General features: G+C 50.3%; 2 protein-coding genes across 2 annotated transcripts in view; one reads left to right on the forward strand and one right to left on the reverse strand.

The window, feature by feature from the left end:
• The window catches only part of ACAD9 (acyl-CoA dehydrogenase family member 9), a 35,768-nt gene that overhangs the window by 13,246 nt on the left and 1,600 nt on the right, over positions 1–20,922 (forward strand). The window contains exons 3-17 of the mRNA XM_010354665.2: positions 2,416–2,517; positions 4,447–4,553; positions 5,580–5,680; positions 7,180–7,258; positions 8,814–8,988; positions 10,613–10,686; positions 11,891–11,966; positions 13,418–13,488; positions 13,745–13,864; positions 15,484–15,612; positions 17,554–17,633; positions 18,342–18,468; positions 18,710–18,787; positions 19,393–19,521; positions 20,160–20,232. Of these exons, the coding sequence (XP_010352967.1) occupies positions 2,416–2,517; positions 4,447–4,553; positions 5,580–5,680; positions 7,180–7,258; positions 8,814–8,988; positions 10,613–10,686; positions 11,891–11,966; positions 13,418–13,488; positions 13,745–13,864; positions 15,484–15,612; positions 17,554–17,633; positions 18,342–18,468; positions 18,710–18,787; positions 19,393–19,521; positions 20,160–20,232 (1,521 nt within the window). The remainder of the gene's footprint in view (positions 1–2,415; positions 2,518–4,446; positions 4,554–5,579; positions 5,681–7,179; positions 7,259–8,813; positions 8,989–10,612; positions 10,687–11,890; positions 11,967–13,417; positions 13,489–13,744; positions 13,865–15,483; positions 15,613–17,553; positions 17,634–18,341; positions 18,469–18,709; positions 18,788–19,392; positions 19,522–20,159; positions 20,233–20,922) is intronic.
• KIAA1257 (KIAA1257 ortholog) overlaps positions 19,517–20,922 on the reverse strand; it is an 86,040-nt gene continuing 84,634 nt past the window's right edge. Inside the window, exon 20 of the mRNA XM_010354648.2 lies at positions 19,517–19,751. Within this exon, the coding sequence (XP_010352950.2) occupies positions 19,717–19,751 (35 nt within the window). The 3' untranslated portion in view covers positions 19,517–19,716. The remainder of the gene's footprint in view (positions 19,752–20,922) is intronic.

Genomic DNA, 20,922 nt, shown 5'->3' on the forward strand with positions numbered 1-20,922 from the left:
TGGTGGCGCCTGTAGTCCCAGCTACTCGGGAGGCTGAGGCAGGAGAATGGCGTAAACCCGGGAGGCGGAGCTTGCAGTGAGCTGAGATCTGGCCACTGCACTCCAGCCTGGGCGACAGAGCGAGACTCCGTCTCAAAAAAACAAAAAAACAAAAAAAAAATGGTTGGCTTATCTTTTAGAGCAATTTTTTTTTTTTTTTTTTTTTTTGAGACAAAGTCTCACTCTGTCACCCAGGCTGGAGTGCAGTGGCGTGATCTTGGCTCACCACAACCCCTGCCTCCTGGGTTCAAGTGATTCTCCTGCCTCAGCCTCCTGAGTAGCTGGGACTATAGGTGCACACCACCATGCCCGGCAAATTTTTATATTTTTTTAGTAGAGACAGGGTTTCACTATATTGGCCAGGCTGGTCTCGAACTCCTCCTGATCTAGTGATCCACCCGCCTCGGCCTCCTGAAGTGCTGGGATTATAGACTTGAGCCACTGTGCCTAGCCAGCAATTTTTACAAATAGGAAAAAGGATCTTGTTACCCATGTAGTTGCTGGTTCCAGGGCTCTTCGTGTCTCTTGTAGAGTCTCTTCCTGGCTTCATATTGCTTCAGAAGAGATGTCTGCTTCCATTCTTATTTTCGTTTGTTTGTACGTAGTGTTTCTTTCATCTCTGGCTGCTTTTCAGTGGTGTTAGGAAAATTGATTATCACATTTATTTATGTAGTTTTTTGCACATTTATTTTGCTTGGAGTTCTTTGAACTTCTTGGCTCTGTGTGTTTATACTGCTTACTGAATTTAGATAAACAGTTGTACACCCATACAGTGAATACTGAACAACACAAAGTAATGAAGTATTTATACATGAAAAAACATGGATGAATCTCTAAATCATGACCTGAGTTAAAGAAGCCAGGGTAAACAGATAGGTGCAATATAGATTCATTTATATAAAACTTGAAGATGCAAGCTGATCTATAGACAAAAGATTTGTGGTTGGCTGGGGGTGATGGACAGATGGATCGATCTCAAAGGGGCATAGAGACTTTTGATGGAAAAGGAAATGTTTTCTTCTCAATTGTGATGTTTTCACTGACAAATATGCCAGAACTCAACAAATTATATATTGTAAATATGTGCAGATTATTCTTCGCCAATTATATATGTCAATAAAGTTGTTAAAGGATAAAAAAATGAAGGGTTTGGCCTGCACTTTTGGGAATCTGTAGTTCTCTTAGTGACCCATGTATACAAAAATTCTTAAGTGTAGGTTATGGTGTTTTTAACAATTTATAATACTGATGAAGTTTAATTAGCAATTCAGAAGTACACTTTAATTGACTTGATGCATACAAAAGTGTGCAGTTATAGGCCTAATACTGTTGATTGTTCAGTTTTGCTGCAGTGAATGTGAATTTTTGTTTTAGAGACGAGATCTCACTCTTGCTCAGGCTGAAGTGCGGTGGTGCCATCATAGCTTACTCAACCTCCCAGGTCGAGTGATCCTTCCACCTGAGCCTTCCAAGTAGCTGAGAGTACAGGCTGAATGTGAATGTTGAATGAATGAATGAATTGGTGTTAAACAGGCTAAACTGTCTCAGAACTGGTGGATTGTGCTGAAAGCAGTGTGGCCTCTGACAGTGAGGTAAATCTTGGCCCAGATACTGCCATGAGGTGGCTATCTAGCTGAACATTTTAGTACAATTCTGAGAGTTGCATATTTATTCTCTCATTTCCTAGAATATACTAGCCAAAAAAAGTATGAGGTCTAGAAGGAGGAGGGAAAAAATGAAGTTTAACATGCCTATAGAAAAATTTACATGCCATGAATGTATACTTTGCTGCTGTTTTACACAGCAAAAGCACCCCTGTGACTAGCACCCAGATCAAGAAATAGACCACCACCTAGCTCTGGCAGCTTTTAACAGTTTAATTCTGGCCAGGCGTGGTGGCTCACACCTGTGATCCCACCACTTTGTGAAGCTGTGGTGGGAAGATTGCTTGAGTTCAGGAGTTCAGGACCAGCCTGGGTAACATGGCAAGACCTTGTTTCTACTAAACAAACAAAAAAAAAATTAGCTGGGTGTGGTGATATGTACCTGTAGTCCCAGCTTCTTATGAGGCTGAGGCAGGAGGCTCACTTGAGCCTGGGAGATTGAGGTTCTATGAGCTATGATTGTGCCACTGCACTTCAGCCTGGGTGTCAGAGTGAGACCCTGTTTCTAAATAAATATATAAAAATAAATTTTTTCCTGGGCTAATTAAATAAAATTGAACACAGGCCAAATGACCATGACTACAGAATTTCTAGTTTTGAAAAAGTTTCTATTCTGGGATTATATATTATCAATATATAAACACTGTCCTGTTTACTTATATTTGTAGAAGCATAGCTTATATTTGTTTAATCAAGATTTTCCTCTTGGCAGTGGACTCCCGAAAAATTGACCAGGAAGGAAAAATCCCAGATGAAACTTTGGAGAAATTGAAGAGCCTGGGGCTTTTTGGGCTGCAAGTCCCAGAAGAATATGGTAAGTCAAGCAAACAAGCACCCAACCAGTTTAGCTCTTAAGAAAGCACTCTGAATTTGTCCATAAAAGGTCTAGTTGCTGGAATAGATGACACCTTCCGTCATGGGCTACATGGTAGGGGTGGACTGACTGAAGGACCTGTAGGGAGGAAGTGCTCTTGGGTCCTGGGCTTTTCATCCTAGCACAGAGGAATGAGGCATGTGGTCTGGCTGGCTGTAGAGTGCAAAGCACATCAAGGTGGGAGATTGGACCAGTGGGAACCTTTGAGCAGGGTCCTTTGTGCTATGGACTATCCCTGTAATTCTTTGAGCATCCTAGTGATGTTTTTAGCCCCCAAGTGACGGTTCTACCTTATTAGAGTTGGCCAGTCACTACAACTTGCCTCCCTTATGCTTTTTCTCAAGTTGGTCACCTGAATTCTGCAGAGGTTAAAGGGACAGGCAAGCAGTGTGTGGAAGGCGAGGTAGAAAATGGTTCAGGCCGGGCGCGGTGGCTCAAGCTTGTAATCCCAGCAGTTTGGGAGGCCGAGACGGGCGGATCATGAGGTCAGGAGATCGAGACCATCCTGGCTAACACCGTGAAACCTCGTCTCTACTAAAAAATACAAAAAAAACCTAGCCGGGCGAGGTGGCTGGCGCCTGTAGTCCCAGCTACTTGGAGGCTGAGGCAGGAGAATGGTGTAAACCCAGGAGGCGGAGCTTGCAGTGAGCTGAGAACCGGCCACTGCACTCCAGCCCGGGCGACAGAGCGGGACTCCGTCTCAAAAAAAAAAAAAAAAAAAGAAAATGGTTCAAAGGGATGGACCACACACATGTGCCATTTGTGTTTACCCTCAGGCCTTTTGGATATAAAGTTATAAAAGCCAAGGATGCTGCTAAGCATCTGACAATCCACAGGACAGACCCCCACAACAGAAAACAATCCATTCCAAAATGTTACAGTGCCACAGTGGAGAAGCCTTGTCCTGGAGTCCTCTGGATACTGGGCAGTGGGACACACTATAGTTGTTGTATTTATAAAGACCTACAACTGTGATGGAAGATCCTCGCTATGTGTTAATTGATTTGATGTGTGTGTAGATATCTTCATATTTAAAGTATGTATCTACATATGCTTGTATGCCTAGGAAAAGTGTGGATGGAAGGATATACACAGAAATGCACTTTCTGAGGCACACGATTGTGAGCATTTTTTTTTCTTTTTTGTTTTTTGAGACAGAGTCTCACTCTGTCATCCAGGCTGTAGTGCAGTGGCATGATCATAGCCCACTGTAGCCCTGAACTCCTCGGGCTCAAACAGTCCTCCTACCTAAGCCTCCCAAGTAGCTGGGACTTTTTTTTATTTTGTTGAGTTGGGGTCCTGCTACATTGCCCAGGATAGTTTTGAATTCTTGGAGCCAAGCAATCCTCCCACCTCAGCCTCCCAAAGTGCTGGGATTATAGGCGTGAGCCACTGTGCTCAGCCCTCGATTTTTGTTTACTTTGTACCTTTCTGTATTGTGATTTTTTTTTTTTTTTTTTGAGACAGAGTCTCTTGCCCAGGCTAGAGTGCAGTGGTATGATCTTGGCTCGCTGCAACCTCCGCCTCCCAAGTTCAAGTGATTCTCATGCCTCAGTCTCCCGAGTAGCTGGGACCACAGGCACGCACCACCACACCCAGCTAATTTTTGTACTTTTAGTAGAGATGGGGTTTCTCCATGTTGGCCAGGCTGGTCTCAAACTCTTGACCTCAGGTGATCTGCCCACCTCAGCCTCCCAAAGTCTGGGATTACAGGTGTGAACCACCATGCCCAGCCCATATTGTGATTTTTTAAAAAAAATATAGTGATCTGGCATTACTTTATAATCAAAAGAAAAAAAAAAAACAATGAAGACTTTATGGGGGGAGTCTGGGGCTGGGCTGTGACTGACGCTGGTCCATGTCTCCTAGGTGGCCTGGGCCTCTCCAACACCATGTACTCACGACTAGGGGAGATCATCAGCATGGATGGGTCCATCACTGTGACCCTGGCAGCACACCAGGCTATCGGCCTCAAGGTCAGGTGTCTAGGGATTCTCTGGTGCTCTCTGTAGGTCTTCTGGAGTCACATGGTGGCATAGAGGCCAGAGGCTTGCTCCCTCTGAATCAGGCCTGATAATCTGACGTGCAGCCCTGCCCTTCAGTTCCCTCACTCTGGCCACACCTCGTGGTGCCCAGTCCCCACACACTGCCCACATGCGCAGTGGCCCTTGGGTTGCATGTCCCTTCCTTTTGAATCTGCCTCCTGTCCCCATTGCCTTTGATCCACCCTTCAAGGCCCAGGTGGGGTGCTGCTGTGTTTGCCTTGGGCTGGAAGTGGTCTCCCCTCCTGAGCCCTCGTCCCTCAGCCTGAGCGTGCCTCCACTCTTTATGCAAGCCGCCTTCCCCCCACTGGTCTTGAGCACCTTAGGGCAGGCCCAGGGCCAACTGCCCTTACTGGCAATCTCATTACTCAGATTATTTCTGCTTAATGTTGACATCAAAGAGAGCTGAACGCACACCATGCTCGGCTCCCCCACCCCAGAGAGCACACGCATTCATGCAGATGTTTGATGAAGAGGGGGCCTGTCTGTGTGGCACTGGGAGGGCAGCAGGTGGGACAGCCCTGACATTGAGCACCTTCTTTAAGATAGGCTTGGTTCCAGTGCTCCTGTGTCTTCACATTTCATCATCCAGACCACCCTGCCAGTGGGTGGGAGTGGCCCAGTTTGTGGATGATAAGATGGAGGAGGCTTTCTTTGGAAAGGGATATCCTTTGCCCAAGACCACCAGTCTGGGAAATGAAGGAACTGATACGAAAGTTTTGGACACAGACTGCAAAGCACTGTGGGTCTCCGAGGCTCACGGCGCTGGCACATGGGCCCCTGACAGTCTCCTCAGCAGCCTGGCTCCCTGGGCTCTGCCTGTGGCCGCTTGCTCTGAGTTCTTGCTGTCTTCTCTTGCCTGAAGTAAATATTTGCCTCAGAAAGGAAATGTTTCACAAACACACCTCATGCGCTCCTTTCTCCCCACAGCTGAAATTAGTCTGTGTCTGTTTTGTTTAGGGGATCATCTTGGCCGGCACTGAGGAGCAGAAGGCCAAATACTTGCCTAAACTGGCGTCCGGGGAGCACATTGCAGCCTTCTGCCTCACGGAGCCAGCCAGGTCTGTCCCTGCACAAAATGTTATCCCTCAGCAGCTGTGACATTGCCCAAGATTCACTGGGGCAAAGGGATGTTGGTTTTGTTGAGTAGCTGACTTTTCCTTCTTTCCAAAATTTTGCAGAGAATCAACTCAGCAACTGTTCTTGCCATTCCTCTTACCTTGACCTTATTTCTCTGTCCCAGTGAGACTTGCAAGTGAGATACCATGCTTGACAGCACTTACTAAATAAATTTTTGTGGTTTATAACACACCTTGACGTACAATACAGTAATAACGTTCAGGCTTCAAAGCACCTTTCAGAATATGTAGCGTGGGTGGTACCGTTCCCACTTACACATTAGGAGCTGAGGTTCAGTGAGGCTGTGTGATCTGCTGGATGGAGCAGGGCTGCAGCAGGACTCGGGAATCCGATGATAAGTCCATCACCTGGACCATCCTCCATCCTGCTTCCCTGTGCGTGAGAACCTGGGAACAGCCATCCTTCCTGGGGTGCCCACAACTCATCCTCACAGGACCTCAGATGAGCCCATTGCAAGCACCCATTTCCATGTTTAACCCTAAGCCCAAGCTGTTTTCACTGCCGCTTTTTTACGTGATGTATTGAAGCAAAGGTCGGCTAAATCCAGCCTCCTGCCTGTTTTTTATAAATAAGTTTTGTTTGTTTGTTTTTGAGACAGGGTCTTGCTATGTCACCCAGGCTGGAGTGCAGTGGCACGATCTCATCTCACTGCAACCTCCACCTTCAAGCAATTCTCTTCCCTCAGCCTCCCGAGTAGCTGGGATTATGGGCATGTGCCACCATGCCCAGCTAATTTTTGTATTTTTAGTAGAGATGAGGTTTCACCATGTTGGCCAGGTTGGCCTCGAACTCCTGACCTCAAGTGATCTACCTGCCTAAGCCTCCCAAAGTGCTGGGATTACAGGCATGAGCCGCCACGCCCAGTCCAGTTTTACTGGAACTTGCCCATTGTTTTACAAATTGTCTTCAGCTGTGTTCATGTTTTTTGTTTTTTTTTTTTTGAGATGTAGTCTCGCTCTGTCGCCAGGCTGGAGTGCAGTGACATGATCTCGGCTCACTGCAGCCTCCGCCTCCCGGCTTCAAGTGATTCTCCTGCCTCATCCTCCTGAGTAGCTGGGACTACAGGCATGCACCACCACACCCAGCTAATTTTTGTATTTTTAGTTGAGATGGGGTTTTACCATGTTGGCCAGGATGGTCTCAATCTCTTGACCTCGTGAACCACCTGCCTCAGCCTCCCAAAGTGCTGGGATTACAGGCGTGAACCACCATGCCTGGCCTCATGTTCTATTAATAACAACAGAGTTGAGGAGGTGAGACAGACATCCTGTAGCTTGTAAAGCTGAATATGTTATCTGACCCTTCATTTTAAAAGTTTGCTGACCTCTTAAAAGTACTAGAACCTCCATTTTCAGGCCCTCAAAAGCATTCATATTTATTCCCAGTATTCTCCCTTGACCACATCTTTCTGCATCTGCAGTGGGAGCGATGCAGCCTCGATCCAGAGCAGAGCCACGCTAAGTGAAGACAAGAAGCACTACATCCTCAATGGCTCCAAGGTAGGGCCCCTTCCCCATGGTCACGTCAGGATCTTAGTCACAACCTTCACTGCCACTGAGTGAGCACTCTCCACATACCAGGGATTGTACCTGCTGCTGTAGCACTGACTGCCTTCTTGAGCTGCTTTTATGTGTTTGTTTTTAATTTGTTTTTAGTTTTTTAAAATTTGAGACGGAGTCTCTGTCACCTAGGCTGGAATGCAGTGGTGTGATCTCAGCTCACTGAAATCTCTGCCTCTCAGGTTCAAGTGATTCTCCTGCCTCAGCCTCCTTGGTAGCTGGGATTAGAGGTGTGCGTCACCATTCTTGGCTAATTTTTGTATTTTTAGTAGAGATGGAGTTTCACCATGTTGTCCAGGCAGGTCTTGAACTCCTGACTTCAAGTGATCCACCCACCTCGGCCTCCCAAAGTGCTGGGTTTACAGGCATGAGCCACCGTGCCCGGCCTGTAAACCCGAAAAATCTTTAAATTTTTTGTTTCACAAAATTTCAGACATGTTCTGTGTGCCTGGCTGGCCCCAACTCCGGCAGTCACCTGCTCATGGCCACTGTGCCTCTTCCAGCAGCATTGCTACCTCCAGATCGCATGGTAACAATCACAGCATGCCTCTCTAAAAGACAGGAGTTTTGTTTGTTTAAATAAAAACAAAGCTGTAATATCCTTATCACATTTTAAAAATTGATAATTTCTCTTTTCTTTTGAGACGGGATCCTGCTCTGTCACCCAGACTAGAGTGCAGTGGCATGATCTTGGCTTACTGCAGCCTCAACTTCCTGGGCTAAGGAGATTCTCCTACCTCAGCCTCCCAAGCAGCTGGGAGTACAGGCATGCAGCTAATTTTTTTTGTATTTTTTTTGGTAGAGATGGGTTTTCACCATGTTGCCCAGGTTGGTCTCAAACTCTGGGGCTCCAGCTATCTGCCCACCTCGACCTCCCAAAGTGCTGGGATTACAGGTGTGAGCGACTGTGCCCAGCTGATAATTTCTTACATCTATCAGCATTCAAATATCCCTGATTGCCTCATACCTTTTTTTGGTTTAATTATGTGCTTGAATTAAGATCCACACGAGTCCCATCTGTTGGCGGTTTGTTAAGGAGTCTGTTTCTGCCTCTGACTCCCTTTGTTTCCTTTCCTCCTCCTCACCACCCTCCTGCCTTCTCTTTTTTCATTTCTTTTTAGAATTAACAAATAAATGTTGTGTGTATTTAGATGTGCAACATGATGTTTTGATATATGTATACCTTAAGAAATGATTAAACCCTTTCTTTCTTGAAGAAATGCAGTTGTCTGGCGGTGGAACCTGAGCTGTTTGACAACTTTGAATGTTCTTTCCCCCCTCCACCTCCACCCTGGCCATCCATGTCCCTTGGGAAAATCCTTGCTCTGGGCCCACTGGGCTGAGCCCTGTCCTCTGTTCACTCATGCTTGGTTGGCTTCTGCAGAGCCAAGGACCCTGCATGTCTGGCCTGAGGTCTGACTGATCGACAAAGACAGAGCTGAGATGGGTCACATAGGGGTTTGGTTTTCTCCAAAGTCCTTCCTTCTGTCCTCAGGTCTGGATTACCAATGGAGGACTGGCCAATATTTTTACTGTGTTTGCAAAGACTGAGGTCGTTGATTCTGATGGATCAGTGAAAGACAAAATCACAGCATTCATAGTAGAAAGAGACTTTGGTGGAGTCACTAATGGAAAACCTGAAGATAAATTAGGCATTCGGGGCTCCAACAGTAAGTAGCTCGTGTGTGCATGTGTGTGTGTGTGTATGTGTGTAAGGGGGAGACTGGCCCTTGACTCTGTCCAAATAGCAAGATAAAATGAGATTTAAATACTTTCAGTTTTTATTAAGCATTTTAAAAAGATCAAACTGCCGGGCGCGGTGGCTCAAGCCTGTAATCCCAGCACTTTGGGAGGCCAAGACGGGCGGATCACGAGGTCAGGAGATCGAGACCATCCTGGCTAACACGGTGAAACCCCGTCTCTACTAAAAAAAAATACAAAAAACTAGCCGGGCGAGGTGGCGGGCGCCTGTAGTCCCAGCTACTCCGGAAGCTGAGGCAGGAGAGTGGCGTGAACCTGGAAGGCAGAGCTTGCAGTGAGCTGAGATCCGGCCACTGCACTCCAGCCCGGGCGACAGGGCGAGACTCCATCTCAAAAAAAAAAAAAAAAAAAAAAAAGATCAAACTAAGAATGCCACATGGGCTTTGTCTTTGTACCCACAGCTGAGTGCTGCTCACTTGAAGACCTGCTGGTCATTCCCTGCTGTAGCTGCCCTAACGGACAGACCACCTTACCACCTTAGAGCTCAGCTTACAGTCCTCAGCCTTTAGTTGTCTCAGTCTGCAGTGCCTGGCAGCCTGCTTCAGGATGTGGGTTGGGTTCAGGTCCATCTAGGGGCTTGTTCTTAGAGCAGATCATAAGCACCTAAGGGGCCAAGCCAAGCCAAGCATTTTTTGTAGAGATGGGGTTTCACCATGTTGCCCAGACTTGTCTTGAACTCCTGAGCTCAGGCGGTCTACCTGCCTCAGTCTCCTAAAGTGCTAGGATTACAGGTGTGAGTTACTGTACCTGGCCACTTTTTTTTTTTTTTTTTAAATAGAGATGAGGTCTTGCTGTGTTGTCCAGGCTGGTCTCGAACTCCTGGGTTCAAATGATCTTCCTGCCTCTGCCTCCCAAAATGCTGGGATTATAGACATGAGCCACCATACCCGACTCTGAAAGCACATTTAAGTCCTCTGTTCATGTTGGCCTCATTCTAGTGGCCACAGGAAGTCACTTGGCCCTAGCAGGCAGGGAAAGGGAGGGAAGTCCATCCCTCCTTACAGTGGGAGAGTGCTACAGTTAGATTGCAGGGGTGTGATTGTGTTAGAGTTAAGAATTGAGACCAGTGGTCCCAGTCTACCCTAAGGCTTTAGGAAATGCTGTTCTCTCCCTCACTTCGCTTGTTCTGGCTCTTTATATCCCTGGCTCTTTTCATTCTTAAACTTCTGCTAAATGTCACCTTAGAAAAGTCTGACATAGCCCTTAATAAAAGTATTATTATCCACCCCCTTGCCAGCCTCCATTTCTCTTTATCGTGATGCCCTATTCATTTCATCCATAGCACCGATCACAATGTTACATTGTTTTGTTTATAGCTTTTGTCTCCCTAATCAAAGTATGAGCTCCACAAAGATAGGAACTTTGTCTTTCTATACTGTCCTACCAAACATTGGATGGATGGATGGATGGATGGACGGACGGACGGACGGACGGACGGACGGACGGACGGATGGTGGATGAATTGCCTGCTTGCAGGTCAAATGCAGAGTGGTTTGCATTATTAGATGAGATCTTAAATTTCATGTGTTTCAGCTTGTGAAGTCCATTTTGAAAACACCAAGGTACCTGTGGAAAACATCCTTGGAGAGGTCGGAGATGGGTTTAAGGTGAGTTGCCAGCCACAGCCCCTTGTGAGTACCAGGTAGTGTCATGAGTGCAGCTTGTTGGCTCCCAGCTTTTGCCCTGTCCCTGCTCGTAGCAGAGTAGCCTGTGCATGGCAGGTGACTTTGCATGGTTATCTGTTGGGAAATTGGCCAAATGGAGACTGGAAAATTGGCCGGCTCCTCAAAGAAGTGTATGGTAAGGATTGGGGATCTTCCTTCACGTCGCCTCGAGCGAAGGCTAGGATTCCCTTCTGCAGTGGGTGTGAGAAAGCAACCTGTGGGTTCTGGTGGATCTCAAGCTCTGTGTCCCACAACCCTGGTCTGCATCCCTGCCCTACTCTTTTCTTTTTGGACTAAGACTTACTATTTTTATTAAGAGATGATTCATATAACAAAGGACTCATCATTTTAAACCGTATCATTTCAGTGGTTTTTAGTATATTCACTATGTTGTTCAAATATCTCCTGTGTCTAATTCCAGAACATTTCCTCACCCCAAAAAGAAATGTTGTACCATCCAGTATGACCCTTACCCAATCCCTTGGCTGCTACTCTTTTACTTTATGTCCCTATGGATTTGCCTCTTTGGAACATTTCATAGAAAAGCAGTCATATGCAAGATCCGGTCTTTGGTGACAGGCTTCTCTCACATAGCATGATGTTTTCAAGGTTCATCTCTCTCATAGCATGAATGAGTAATTCATTCCTTTTATGGCTGAATTCTCTTCTCTTGAGTGGAGATAGCACATTTTGTTCATCCATTCATCAGCTGATGGACATTGGGGTTGTTACCACTTTTGGCTGCTATCAGTAATGCTACTTATGAACATTCATGTCAAGTTTTTATGTGGAAATACTTTTTCAGTTATTTTAATTTATACCTAAAAGTAGAATTTCTGTTTGGCCCAAGTTGGTCTTGGACTCCTGGGCTCAAGCGATCCTCTTGTCTTGGCCTCCCAAAATGCTGGTACTGCAGGTGGGAGCCCCCATGCCCAGCTCTGGCATGTTCCTTTGGAATAACGTGGTCTTGTGTGCGGGGACGTTGGTAGAGCTGCAACAGTGACTGAATCACCTTGTTCTGAGGTGTTAGGACAGTGCTTTCTCCCAGCTTGAGGGAAGGCAAGCTGATCCGCCTGGCCTGGTCTGGTTGTGGCCTCCTCCTGCTGCCTCCTTCAGGGCCCCTGGGCTCTCCCTGTTCTCCCTGCAGGTGGCCATGAACATCCTCAACAGCGGCCGGTTCAGCATGGGCAGCGCCGTGGCTGGGATGCTCAAGAGATTGATTGGTAGGTAAGTTAGGGACAAGGCCCATTGTGCCCCACCCCCCGCTTCCCCAGCTTCAGCCCTGGAGGCTCTGCCATTCCCCTGGCCCATTCCAGGCCGGTGCTGAACTAGGCCACCTAGACTGAGGGTCCAGCCCAAACTCGGTCCCTAGGCTTTTGTGGAGACCAGAGGGTCTCCTCAGCCTGCCCCTGAGGTTTATCGTCGTCCACATTCCTCTGTTTCATCTCCACACGGGTGATGCCGATGTGGGGACAGGCTTTCTCTCGGGTGGGGATGGGGATTGGGGAACAGGCTTTCTGTCTGGGGTGAGAGGTTGCCACCGACCAGTAGGAGCAGAGCTGCTTGGTGAGCACACACCAAGAGCCAGGCTTCCAGGATACATGGCCTCTGGTTCCCAAGGTCTGTGTCTTCTGGGTGACTGCACAGTGGGTGGGGAGTAGAGTCGGGTTTGGAACCCAGGTGCCTGGGCCCCTGGATTTTTCTTTTGTTCTCTTCTGTTAGGATACCCCAAACCTCCATTTTCCCTTGCCAGTGAACTTAGAACAGCCCTGTAACCATTCTGGTTGTGGTGGAAGCATCTGTGGGGAAATGGGGGTACCCAGGGCAGCACACCCCTAAGTGCTTTATGAAGCTCCTCTTTGATGCCAGGTTCTGGGCCTGTTTTGGCTTCCCTCCATTTTAGAGATGTGAAGACAGAGACTCAAGAAAGGGCAAGTGATTTGTTGCGGGCCATGGTCCTGGACCCAGAACGAAAGCTGTCAGGCTCCAGGCTCATGGCTCTTCTCACTCAGACACAAGGCCTCTGGGGAGCTCCTTTGCCAGGGCTCTAAGTGGGGCTTGGCCCTCTTCACCTCCTGAGTGCACCACACCTGGGAGAGCCTGTGGAGAACGTGGCTACCGGCGGGGTGGGAGTGCTTCTGCCTGGGGGAGGCGCCATGTCACTCATGGGCCCTTAGAGCTCAGCACTTTGTCACAACCACACGCCTGGAAGCCCCAGCCCAAATATTCAAGCCAGGCGGCCCCACCTGCTTTGGTCAGGAACACTGCGCTGGGTGTGAGCCTGCACCACCTCTGTCTGGGCCTCTGTGCCTGGCTCTGTGCAAGGTGCCCTCTGCCTTCCACCTGATTGCATCTTCACAGTGACTCTGAGGTGTGGGATGGTATTCAGGGAGGTGTCACACTTGGCCCAAGGCACAGGCTGTAAGAACCATGGCCAGGAATCAAGCCTGTATCTGATGCCAAACTCTGTGTGTGGGTGCCATGAGGAGGGGTGGTTCTCCTCTGACTCATGGGTGCTGGCAAGTGGGGGTGCTAGCTTCTGGGGTATTTGATCTCAGCAGACACGCTTCTCACAGTGCCTGCCTGTGGGAAGGATAAGGATGATGGCCGTAGGAAATCATGTTAGAACAACAGAAATGTTCCAGTTGTTTCTAATAACTCTGCTCTTCCTCAGAAATGACTGCTGAGTACGCCTGCACAAGGAAACAGTTTAACAAGAGGCTCAGTGAATTTGGATTGATTCAGGTACCGACGGTTGAGTACTGTATTTGTGCATTTCACTGTGGGACGTGAACGGTGTGTTCTTTTGATATCTCTGTACTGGTGACTCTTCTGTGGTGATTTGGGAAGAAGACTAGGTAAGGCTTTATTTAACACTGGTCACTGGGCTTGCTTCTCTTGGGCATTGAGACTTCTGACTTAATTACCTTCTGTCCTGTTTCACAGATTTGGCTCTCAGCACAAGCAAATTGCTTCTTGTGTTTTTTTCTGAACACTCCAGGAGAAATTTGCACTGATGGCTCAGAAGGCTTACGTCATGGAGAGTATGACCTACCTCACAGCAGGGATGCTGGACCAACCGGGCTTTCCCGACTGCTCCATCGAGGCGGCCATGGTGAAGGTAACCCTGGCATAGCCAGAGAGCTGGTGCTGGAGGGAGGCTTGGGAAAGCTCCCGCACTGTGACCTTTCAAGCCCATGCTGTTGCCTGTCATCTTCCTCCTGTCATTGATCCAGTATTTGCGATACACTTGCCCTGTGTAGCACTCCAGGGATAGGCAAGCAGTGGGGAGCAGCAGTGGGGAAGTGTCTGGTGAGCCAGTGGATCAGCAGTTTATAGCAGAAGGAGACCGTTGTGATAACATCCTTTTAGAGTAATAACATTGCAGCTGGCTTGCTTGAGAAAGACTTCTTTTTTCCTTAGTTTATGGCCTTCCTACTTTCTGGTATCAAAACTTTGTCTTAAAAACTAAGCATATGGCAGGGCATGGTGGGTCACGTCTGTAATCCCAGCACTTTGGGAGGCCAAGGTGGGCAGATCACCTGAGGTCTGGAGTTCAAGACCAGCCTGGCCAACATGGTAAAACCCCATCTCTACTAAAAACACAAAAAGTAGCCAGGCGTGGTGGCGCGCACCTGTAACCCCAGCTACTTGGGAGGCTGAGGCAGGAGAATTGCTTGAACCCGAGGAGGGTGGTGGAGGTTGCAGTGAGCCAAGATTGTGCCATTGCACACTAGCCTGAGCAACAAGAGCAAAACTCCATCTCAAAAAAAAAAAAAAAAAAAAGTATATGAACTTGGGCAATATGGTGAAACCCCATCTCTACAAAAAATACAAAAATTAGCTGGCGTGGTGGCACATGCCTGTAGTCCCAACTACCTGAGAGGCTGAGGTGGGAAGAGCATCTTATTTGGTTGAGGTAGATAATAGAGTTTGCTTTTGTTTTGTTCCGGGTAGAGGGTGTCATTTTTTAGCTGTAATAAAAAAGATGGCCACCCTTTGGAGGACCCTACTTTGTTCCCCCAACAATTGTTTTTAAGCTGGTCTCTGGAATTGAGCTCTTGAGAGAAATGGTGAGACGTATGGCAGCTTACAGAAGCAAACGTCCTGGTGTGGGCAGGAGAGTCTACCTAAAAGGTTGGGATCCTGAAGTGGCAAGGTCCCTGAAAAAATAAAATAAAAAAAAAAAAAAAAAAAAAGGTTGGGCATCTTGGGCCATGTTTGAGTCTTTTCTAGGTGCAGGCTGTGTACTGGGTGCATTTGCATGTGTTTTATCATCTCGTTTTCTTGTCACCCTTGAACAGTGACCACAGACGTTAGTTTGCTGTAGCCAGCCTCTTCCAGATGCTAAGCCTAGGGCTAAATATGGCAGTTTGTCTGCCCCCAAGGCACTTACAGTGTGCACAGACAGAAAGAAGTCACGGCCACTGGGACTGGGCAGGAACAGGTCAGGTTTTCTCGGGAGAGGGAGATCTTAGGTGGGGTTTAAAGGAACAGGAGCTAAGCCAGGTGCAGATAGGGTGAAGGTGGGCCCAGAGGTACAGAAGGTCACGGTGGGGTGGGGAACACAAGCTGGCCAGTGTGGTCAAGGAAGGCAAAGGACTTGTCCACATCACCCCTCAAGTCCCTCCCTGGCTGATCTCCTCCCCAAACCCTGGTGCCTCCCACGCCTCCCCAGCCACCCAGCTCCCTGCAGCGTAGGTCTTCCTTTTGGAAAGGATTCGGTGTGACACCCCACAGGTGTTCAGCTCCGAGGCTGCCTGGCAGTGTGTGAGTGAGGCGCTGCAGATCCTCGGGGGCTTGGGCTACACGAGGGACTATCCGTACGAGCGCATACTGCGTGACACCCGCATCCTCCTCATCTTCGAGGTGAGTGACCCCGCCACCAGCTAAGCTGTGCTCCACCCCCAGGACCCTGCCTGGTCCTGAAGATGCTGCTCAGGGCCTCACAGAAGCCCCCGCGGCCCAGGGCTGGGTCTCATGCTCTCATTGGCTCTCAAGGGCTCTCCTAGCCCTGGCACGTCTCGTTCCTGATTGCTGCCCTCCATGAAGTCACAAGCCTGAGGAGTCAGTTCAGTTAGCATGTGCCTGGTGGCAGGGAAGGGAATTGGGGCTACAGAGATGACTTTGGGTGCTGTGTTCTGATTGTGTAGCAGGGCTGACCAAGGGGAATGACAGAGTGCAAGTACCTAAAGAGGCAGGGAGCGGGCGTCCTCCAGAGGCAGCCAGAGTTTTGTGAAGCATGCCCTTAGGAGCAGAAAAAAAAGGGCTTTGACCAGGGCCGGGGGGAGGGCAGTTTATCCCTAAGGGCAGGGTAATAGAGCATGCCAGGCCCAGATGGGACTGATCTGCCGGCACAAGGTGAATGAAGAGAGAGTGAAGGGCTTTCTGGGAGCAGCAGTCAGTCCTGCCAGGTGGGCTGGGGCAGGTAGTGGGCTTGGGGGTGTTGAAGAAGGTACATGGGAAGGCTAAAAAAGTAGCCAGACTGTGGAGGACCTTGACTGACAGCAGAGGAATTTGGAAGCCATAAAACGTCTGTAAGCAGGGCATTATTTGGTTGTATCTGTATTGTGGGAAATTCCCCCAGGGGCTCAGCAAGTGCCAGACATATGGACGGGGCTCACGTGGAGAGTGAGTTGCAGGGATGAGGCCAGAGGCCAGGGGCTCTCCTGCTGGGAGGGAGATGCTAGACCTAAGAGAGCACAGCAGGATGGGTGGGATGTGATGGTGGGCATGGGTATACAGGAGGCAGCCTGAGACAGGGAGAAGGTTTGGGCCTGAGCAGCAGGTCTGGTAATGAGGGGACATCATCAGCCTCCGGGAGTGTAGTCTTGTCTCCTGGGCCATCCTGTCCAGTGGGAAGCCTCCTTGGCTGCTTTTGTTCCTGGCCTGTCCATTGGGTTCCAGCCATCTCCACTGTTGTAGTGGACATACGGGGCAGGGGCCAGCCTGAGGGCACTGGAGTGGTCTCAGCCCTGCAAAGGGCCTTCTCCAAAGGCCCTTCCCTCAGCCCGGGAGGGCTGGAGTTCTCCAGGACTGGGGTGGTCAGCAGGGTTCAGGAAGCCCTCGAGGCCTTGGAAGAACACAGGGCTCTCAATGTGGGGTGGTAGCTCCTGTCTGGAGCCTGCTCAGAGCTGGGTGGTTCTGCCAGGAAGCCTCTGCAGTCCCCCCTTTTCCTGTAGGAAGTCCTGCTTTCCGTGTTTTCAGCCTGGCTGCAGAGGACAGTCCTCAGTCCCTGGTGCTGGCTGTGTAGCCTGGGTCAGGCCCCTGCACCTGACGCACATCTCCATTGTGCAGAGTGGGCAGAAGCCCACCGGCCTCTCACTGATCAGAATCATGGGTTGGGGGAGTAGGGAGCATGTGGCCCTCTGGGTGTTGACACCTGGCTCTGAGGAGCTTCTAGCTGCCACTCAGCAGTTTGTGGCTTCTGTTAGGAATCTGGCCTCCACCTGGAGCCAGCAATGTCTGTCCGGCACTGGCTGAGCCCCAGGCATCAGCACCCCTCACCACCCAGGGAAAGTTGGTTTTCATTTTAAAGAGGACCTGGAGACTTGGAGAAAGGCTTGACACGTGAAGCTGGTCACCGAGCAGCAGAGGGTCCCAGCGGGAGCCCATGGCCATCTGGTCACCTCCTCCTCATCCCTGTGTACTCTTTGAGCCCTGGTCAGAGCCCTGTTCCCAGCTACTTCAGGAGCAGTGGCTTCTGTGGCATGGGCAAGCAGGCAGTGGCTGGCCCTACCCAGCACATGTGACACTACCATGGCTGCCTGGCTGGGGGGCAGCCTTTGACCTCTACACGACTGGCCACAGGGAACCAATGAGATTCTCCGGATGTACATCGCCCTGACGGGTCTGCAGCATGCTGGCCGCATCCTGACTGCCAGGATCCGGTAGGTGCCATTGTCACTGTGTGCTTCTCAGAGCCCATACCTGCCCAGCAGGGGCCAGTCCAGGGCAGTGGGAGGAAAGAGCTGCCTTGACCTCGAGTGGGGGCATGGGGATGTGGCATAGCCTTGTGGAGGGGACCTTCCCCTGTGGTAGTTGGGGGCTTGTTGCCCAGGGAAGCCCTCGCTGCCCTGCCCTTATGGCCACACCACCCTACAGCTCCAGTGTGAACACCGTATCCCCCCTCTGGTCCCTCACACTGGAGGCAGCTGGTTTTTCAGAACCTGAAGAATGACAGGTGTCCCCTTAAAGGTGCCAGGCCTCGCAGCCAACATAAGACCAGTGTTTTTCTTCTCTGCCCTTCTTTCCCTCCTGCCCCCCTCCACCCCCATCCTAGGGGCACAGCAATCCCAAATCACTGCTGGAGACTAAGTACAGGTTGCTGGTAGCATTTTGTCTCCTTCACAGGAGACAGCTGCTGGGAAGTTGGCTGCGACTCCACCCCTCATGGGGTAGCACATGTGTGGCTCCCTTGAGGCGACTGGGTGCTCTCCGGCAGGTGGTTTGGTTGGGGGGTTCAGCCTATAGCCAGGGGCCCGGCATATCCAGGCCAGGGAGGGGCACGGAGCTTCTGGGTGCCAAGTTGGCCGTGTTGCTGGACAGTGAGAGCCAGCAGTGAGGCCTCCAGTCACAGGACCATGGACTTTCTGCAGTGAGTTTAAACAGGCCAAAGTGACCACAGTCATGGAGACTGTTGGCCGGAGGCTTCGGGACTCCCTGGGCCGAACTGTGGACCTGGGACTGACAGGCGACCATGGAGTTGTGCACCCCAGTCTTGCGGTAAGTGGGCCCAACAGGCATACCCCCTACTTCAGTGCCCTTCTGCTAGATCTCATGGCAGAAAAGATCTCACTGTGGGAGTTCTGGGCTCCTCCAGGGGAGGTTGGGGAACACCAGCTAGTCCATGACACCCTGGATTGCCTCCCTCAAATGGGGCATCTTTGCCTGGTACCCGGGCTGTGGGACAGGACAGGGCACTGTAGGGATGAGGTGCTGAACTGACTCCTGTCTTGGTTAATAGGACAGTGCCAACAAGTTTGAGGAGAACACCTACTACTTCGGCCAGACCGTGGAGACACTGCTGCTCCGCTTTGGCAAGGTAACCAGGCCCTCCCAGGCCTGGGTCGCAACTGGTCCCCCAATTTGGCCAGCATCCATGAGACTACTTTTTGTCAAGCATCCTTTGGGACCAGGCCTAGAACAGAAATCTTGATCACCCTGGAGGGATGGGGTGGTGAGGTCAGGCTGACTTTGTCAGCCTGTCCTGGGGCCCACTTAGCTACTTGGAGGGGCACCCTTGCTGGGTGAGTTTTCTGCAGTGTTTTTCTGTGCACCTTTCAGGTAGAGAGGCTCCCTAGAATCGGGAGGGCAGCCCCACCTGGGGCCTGAATCTAGGGACCTGATTGGTGGGGCCCTTGCTGCTGAAGGTGACAGTAGCACAGTAGTCACTGGCTTCTGGTCTCAGCCAAGTTTCTGGGACCTGGTCTTGCCTTAACCCCCTCCCTGAATCTAGAGATCAAAGAGAAGGGAAAACAGAAGGTGGCTGGGAGCCATTCTCCCACAGCCTGAAGGGAAAGGCTTTATTGGCTCCACTTTCTCAAGGAACACAGGAAACTAAGACAGGCAGAGATGCAGCCCAGGGAGGGACCGTGTTGGGGACTGGTTTAGGTAGTGAGTCCCCACTCGGAGCCTCTGTGATCCCAGACAATCATGGAGGAGCAGCTGGTGCTGAAGCGGGTGGCCAACATCCTCATCAACCTGTATGGCATGACGGCCGTGCTGTCGCGGGCCAGCCGCTCCATCCGCATCGGGCTACGCAACCACGACCATGAGGTAAGTCCAGCCTAGCCTCACACAGGGCCTGGCTGCTGGCATCTGTCCTGCTGCACTTTAATGAAGTTAATTGTTGAGGAGGGTGTGGGGGAGGGCTGGGCCAGTTGAGGGGGTATCCACAGGTCCTGCAGGCAGAGACTATGGGGGAGGCTGTGCAAGTTCACCATGCGGTGGCTGTGGGAGGGTCTGTGCTGTTCAGGAGATGGGGCCGTTCCCTTTCTTCTTCCTGCCTGAGAGAAGAGGGGGGTGAGTGACAGGGGTTCCCGATCCCAGTGCCCCGACCCCCAGCGAGGGGCAGACCCTGCACATTGCCCGCTGTGCTAGGGGGAGGCAGGTGCAGTGTCTGAGGACCCACTGTGTACCAGGATCTCTGCCTACACTTCCCAGAGTGCCTGCAGATACCAGGATTGTGACATCTGCCTCTCAGAGGAAACAGGCTCAGAGATACTGAGTCACTTGCTGTTGGGGAAAAGCTGTTGGGTCAGGGCTGGAATTAGAACCCGAGACAGGGTGACTCCTGAGCCAGGCCTTTTCACCCCTGCCATGCTACCCAGTTTGGCTGATAGGCTGGGTTTTTGAAGCTCAGAGGTCAGATTCCAGGAATTTGGGCATATCTTTTCTGTCCTCGGTTCTGGCAGGTTCTCTTGGCCAACACCTTCTGCGTGGAAGCTTACTTCCAGAATCTCTTCAGCCTCTCTCAGCTGGACAAGTGTGAGTGGCGGGAGGGAAGGAAGGGCCCACTTCTAGGCCCCTATTGAGGGTGAGCTGTTTCTGGACCCTGTCAAGCTCCCAGAGCCTGCTGGCTACTCACAGACCTCTGCCTTAAGTGAAGGCCTGGGTAGGCCTGGGCTTAGCTGCAGCAGTGCCCGCCAGGCACTGTAGGTGCAAACCTGCCCCATTCACGAAGGTAGTTGTATTTATTTATATTTATTTATTTCGAGATGGAGTTTCGCTCTTGTTGCCCAAGCTGGAGTGTAATGGTGCAATCTCGGCTCCCTGCAAACTCCACCTCCTCGGTTCAAGCGATTCTTCTGCCCCAGCCTCCCACATAGCTGGGATTACAGGCGCACACCACCACGCCCAGCTAATTTTTTGTATTTTTAGTAGAAACAGAGTTTCACCATGTTAGCCAGACTGGTCTCGAACTCCTGACCTCAGATGATCTGCCTGCCTCAGCCTCCCAAAATGCTGGGATTACAGGCATGAGCTACCGCGCCCTGCCTGCCAAGGCAATTTTAGATTGAGCGAGTGTAGAGCCCTTTGTGCAGGACCCCTGGCATCTGCCCAGCGTGCCTGGCTGTATTCTTTTTTTTTTTTTTTTTTTTGGAGACATAGTCTCACTTTGTCACCCAGGCTGGAATGCGTGGCATGATCTTGGCTCACTGCAACCTCCACCCCCTG

Source organism: Rhinopithecus roxellana, chromosome 1, assembly GCF_007565055.1.
Source record: "Rhinopithecus roxellana isolate Shanxi Qingling chromosome 1, ASM756505v1, whole genome shotgun sequence".
NCBI classification, from domain to species: Eukaryota; Metazoa; Chordata; class Mammalia; order Primates; family Cercopithecidae; genus Rhinopithecus; species Rhinopithecus roxellana.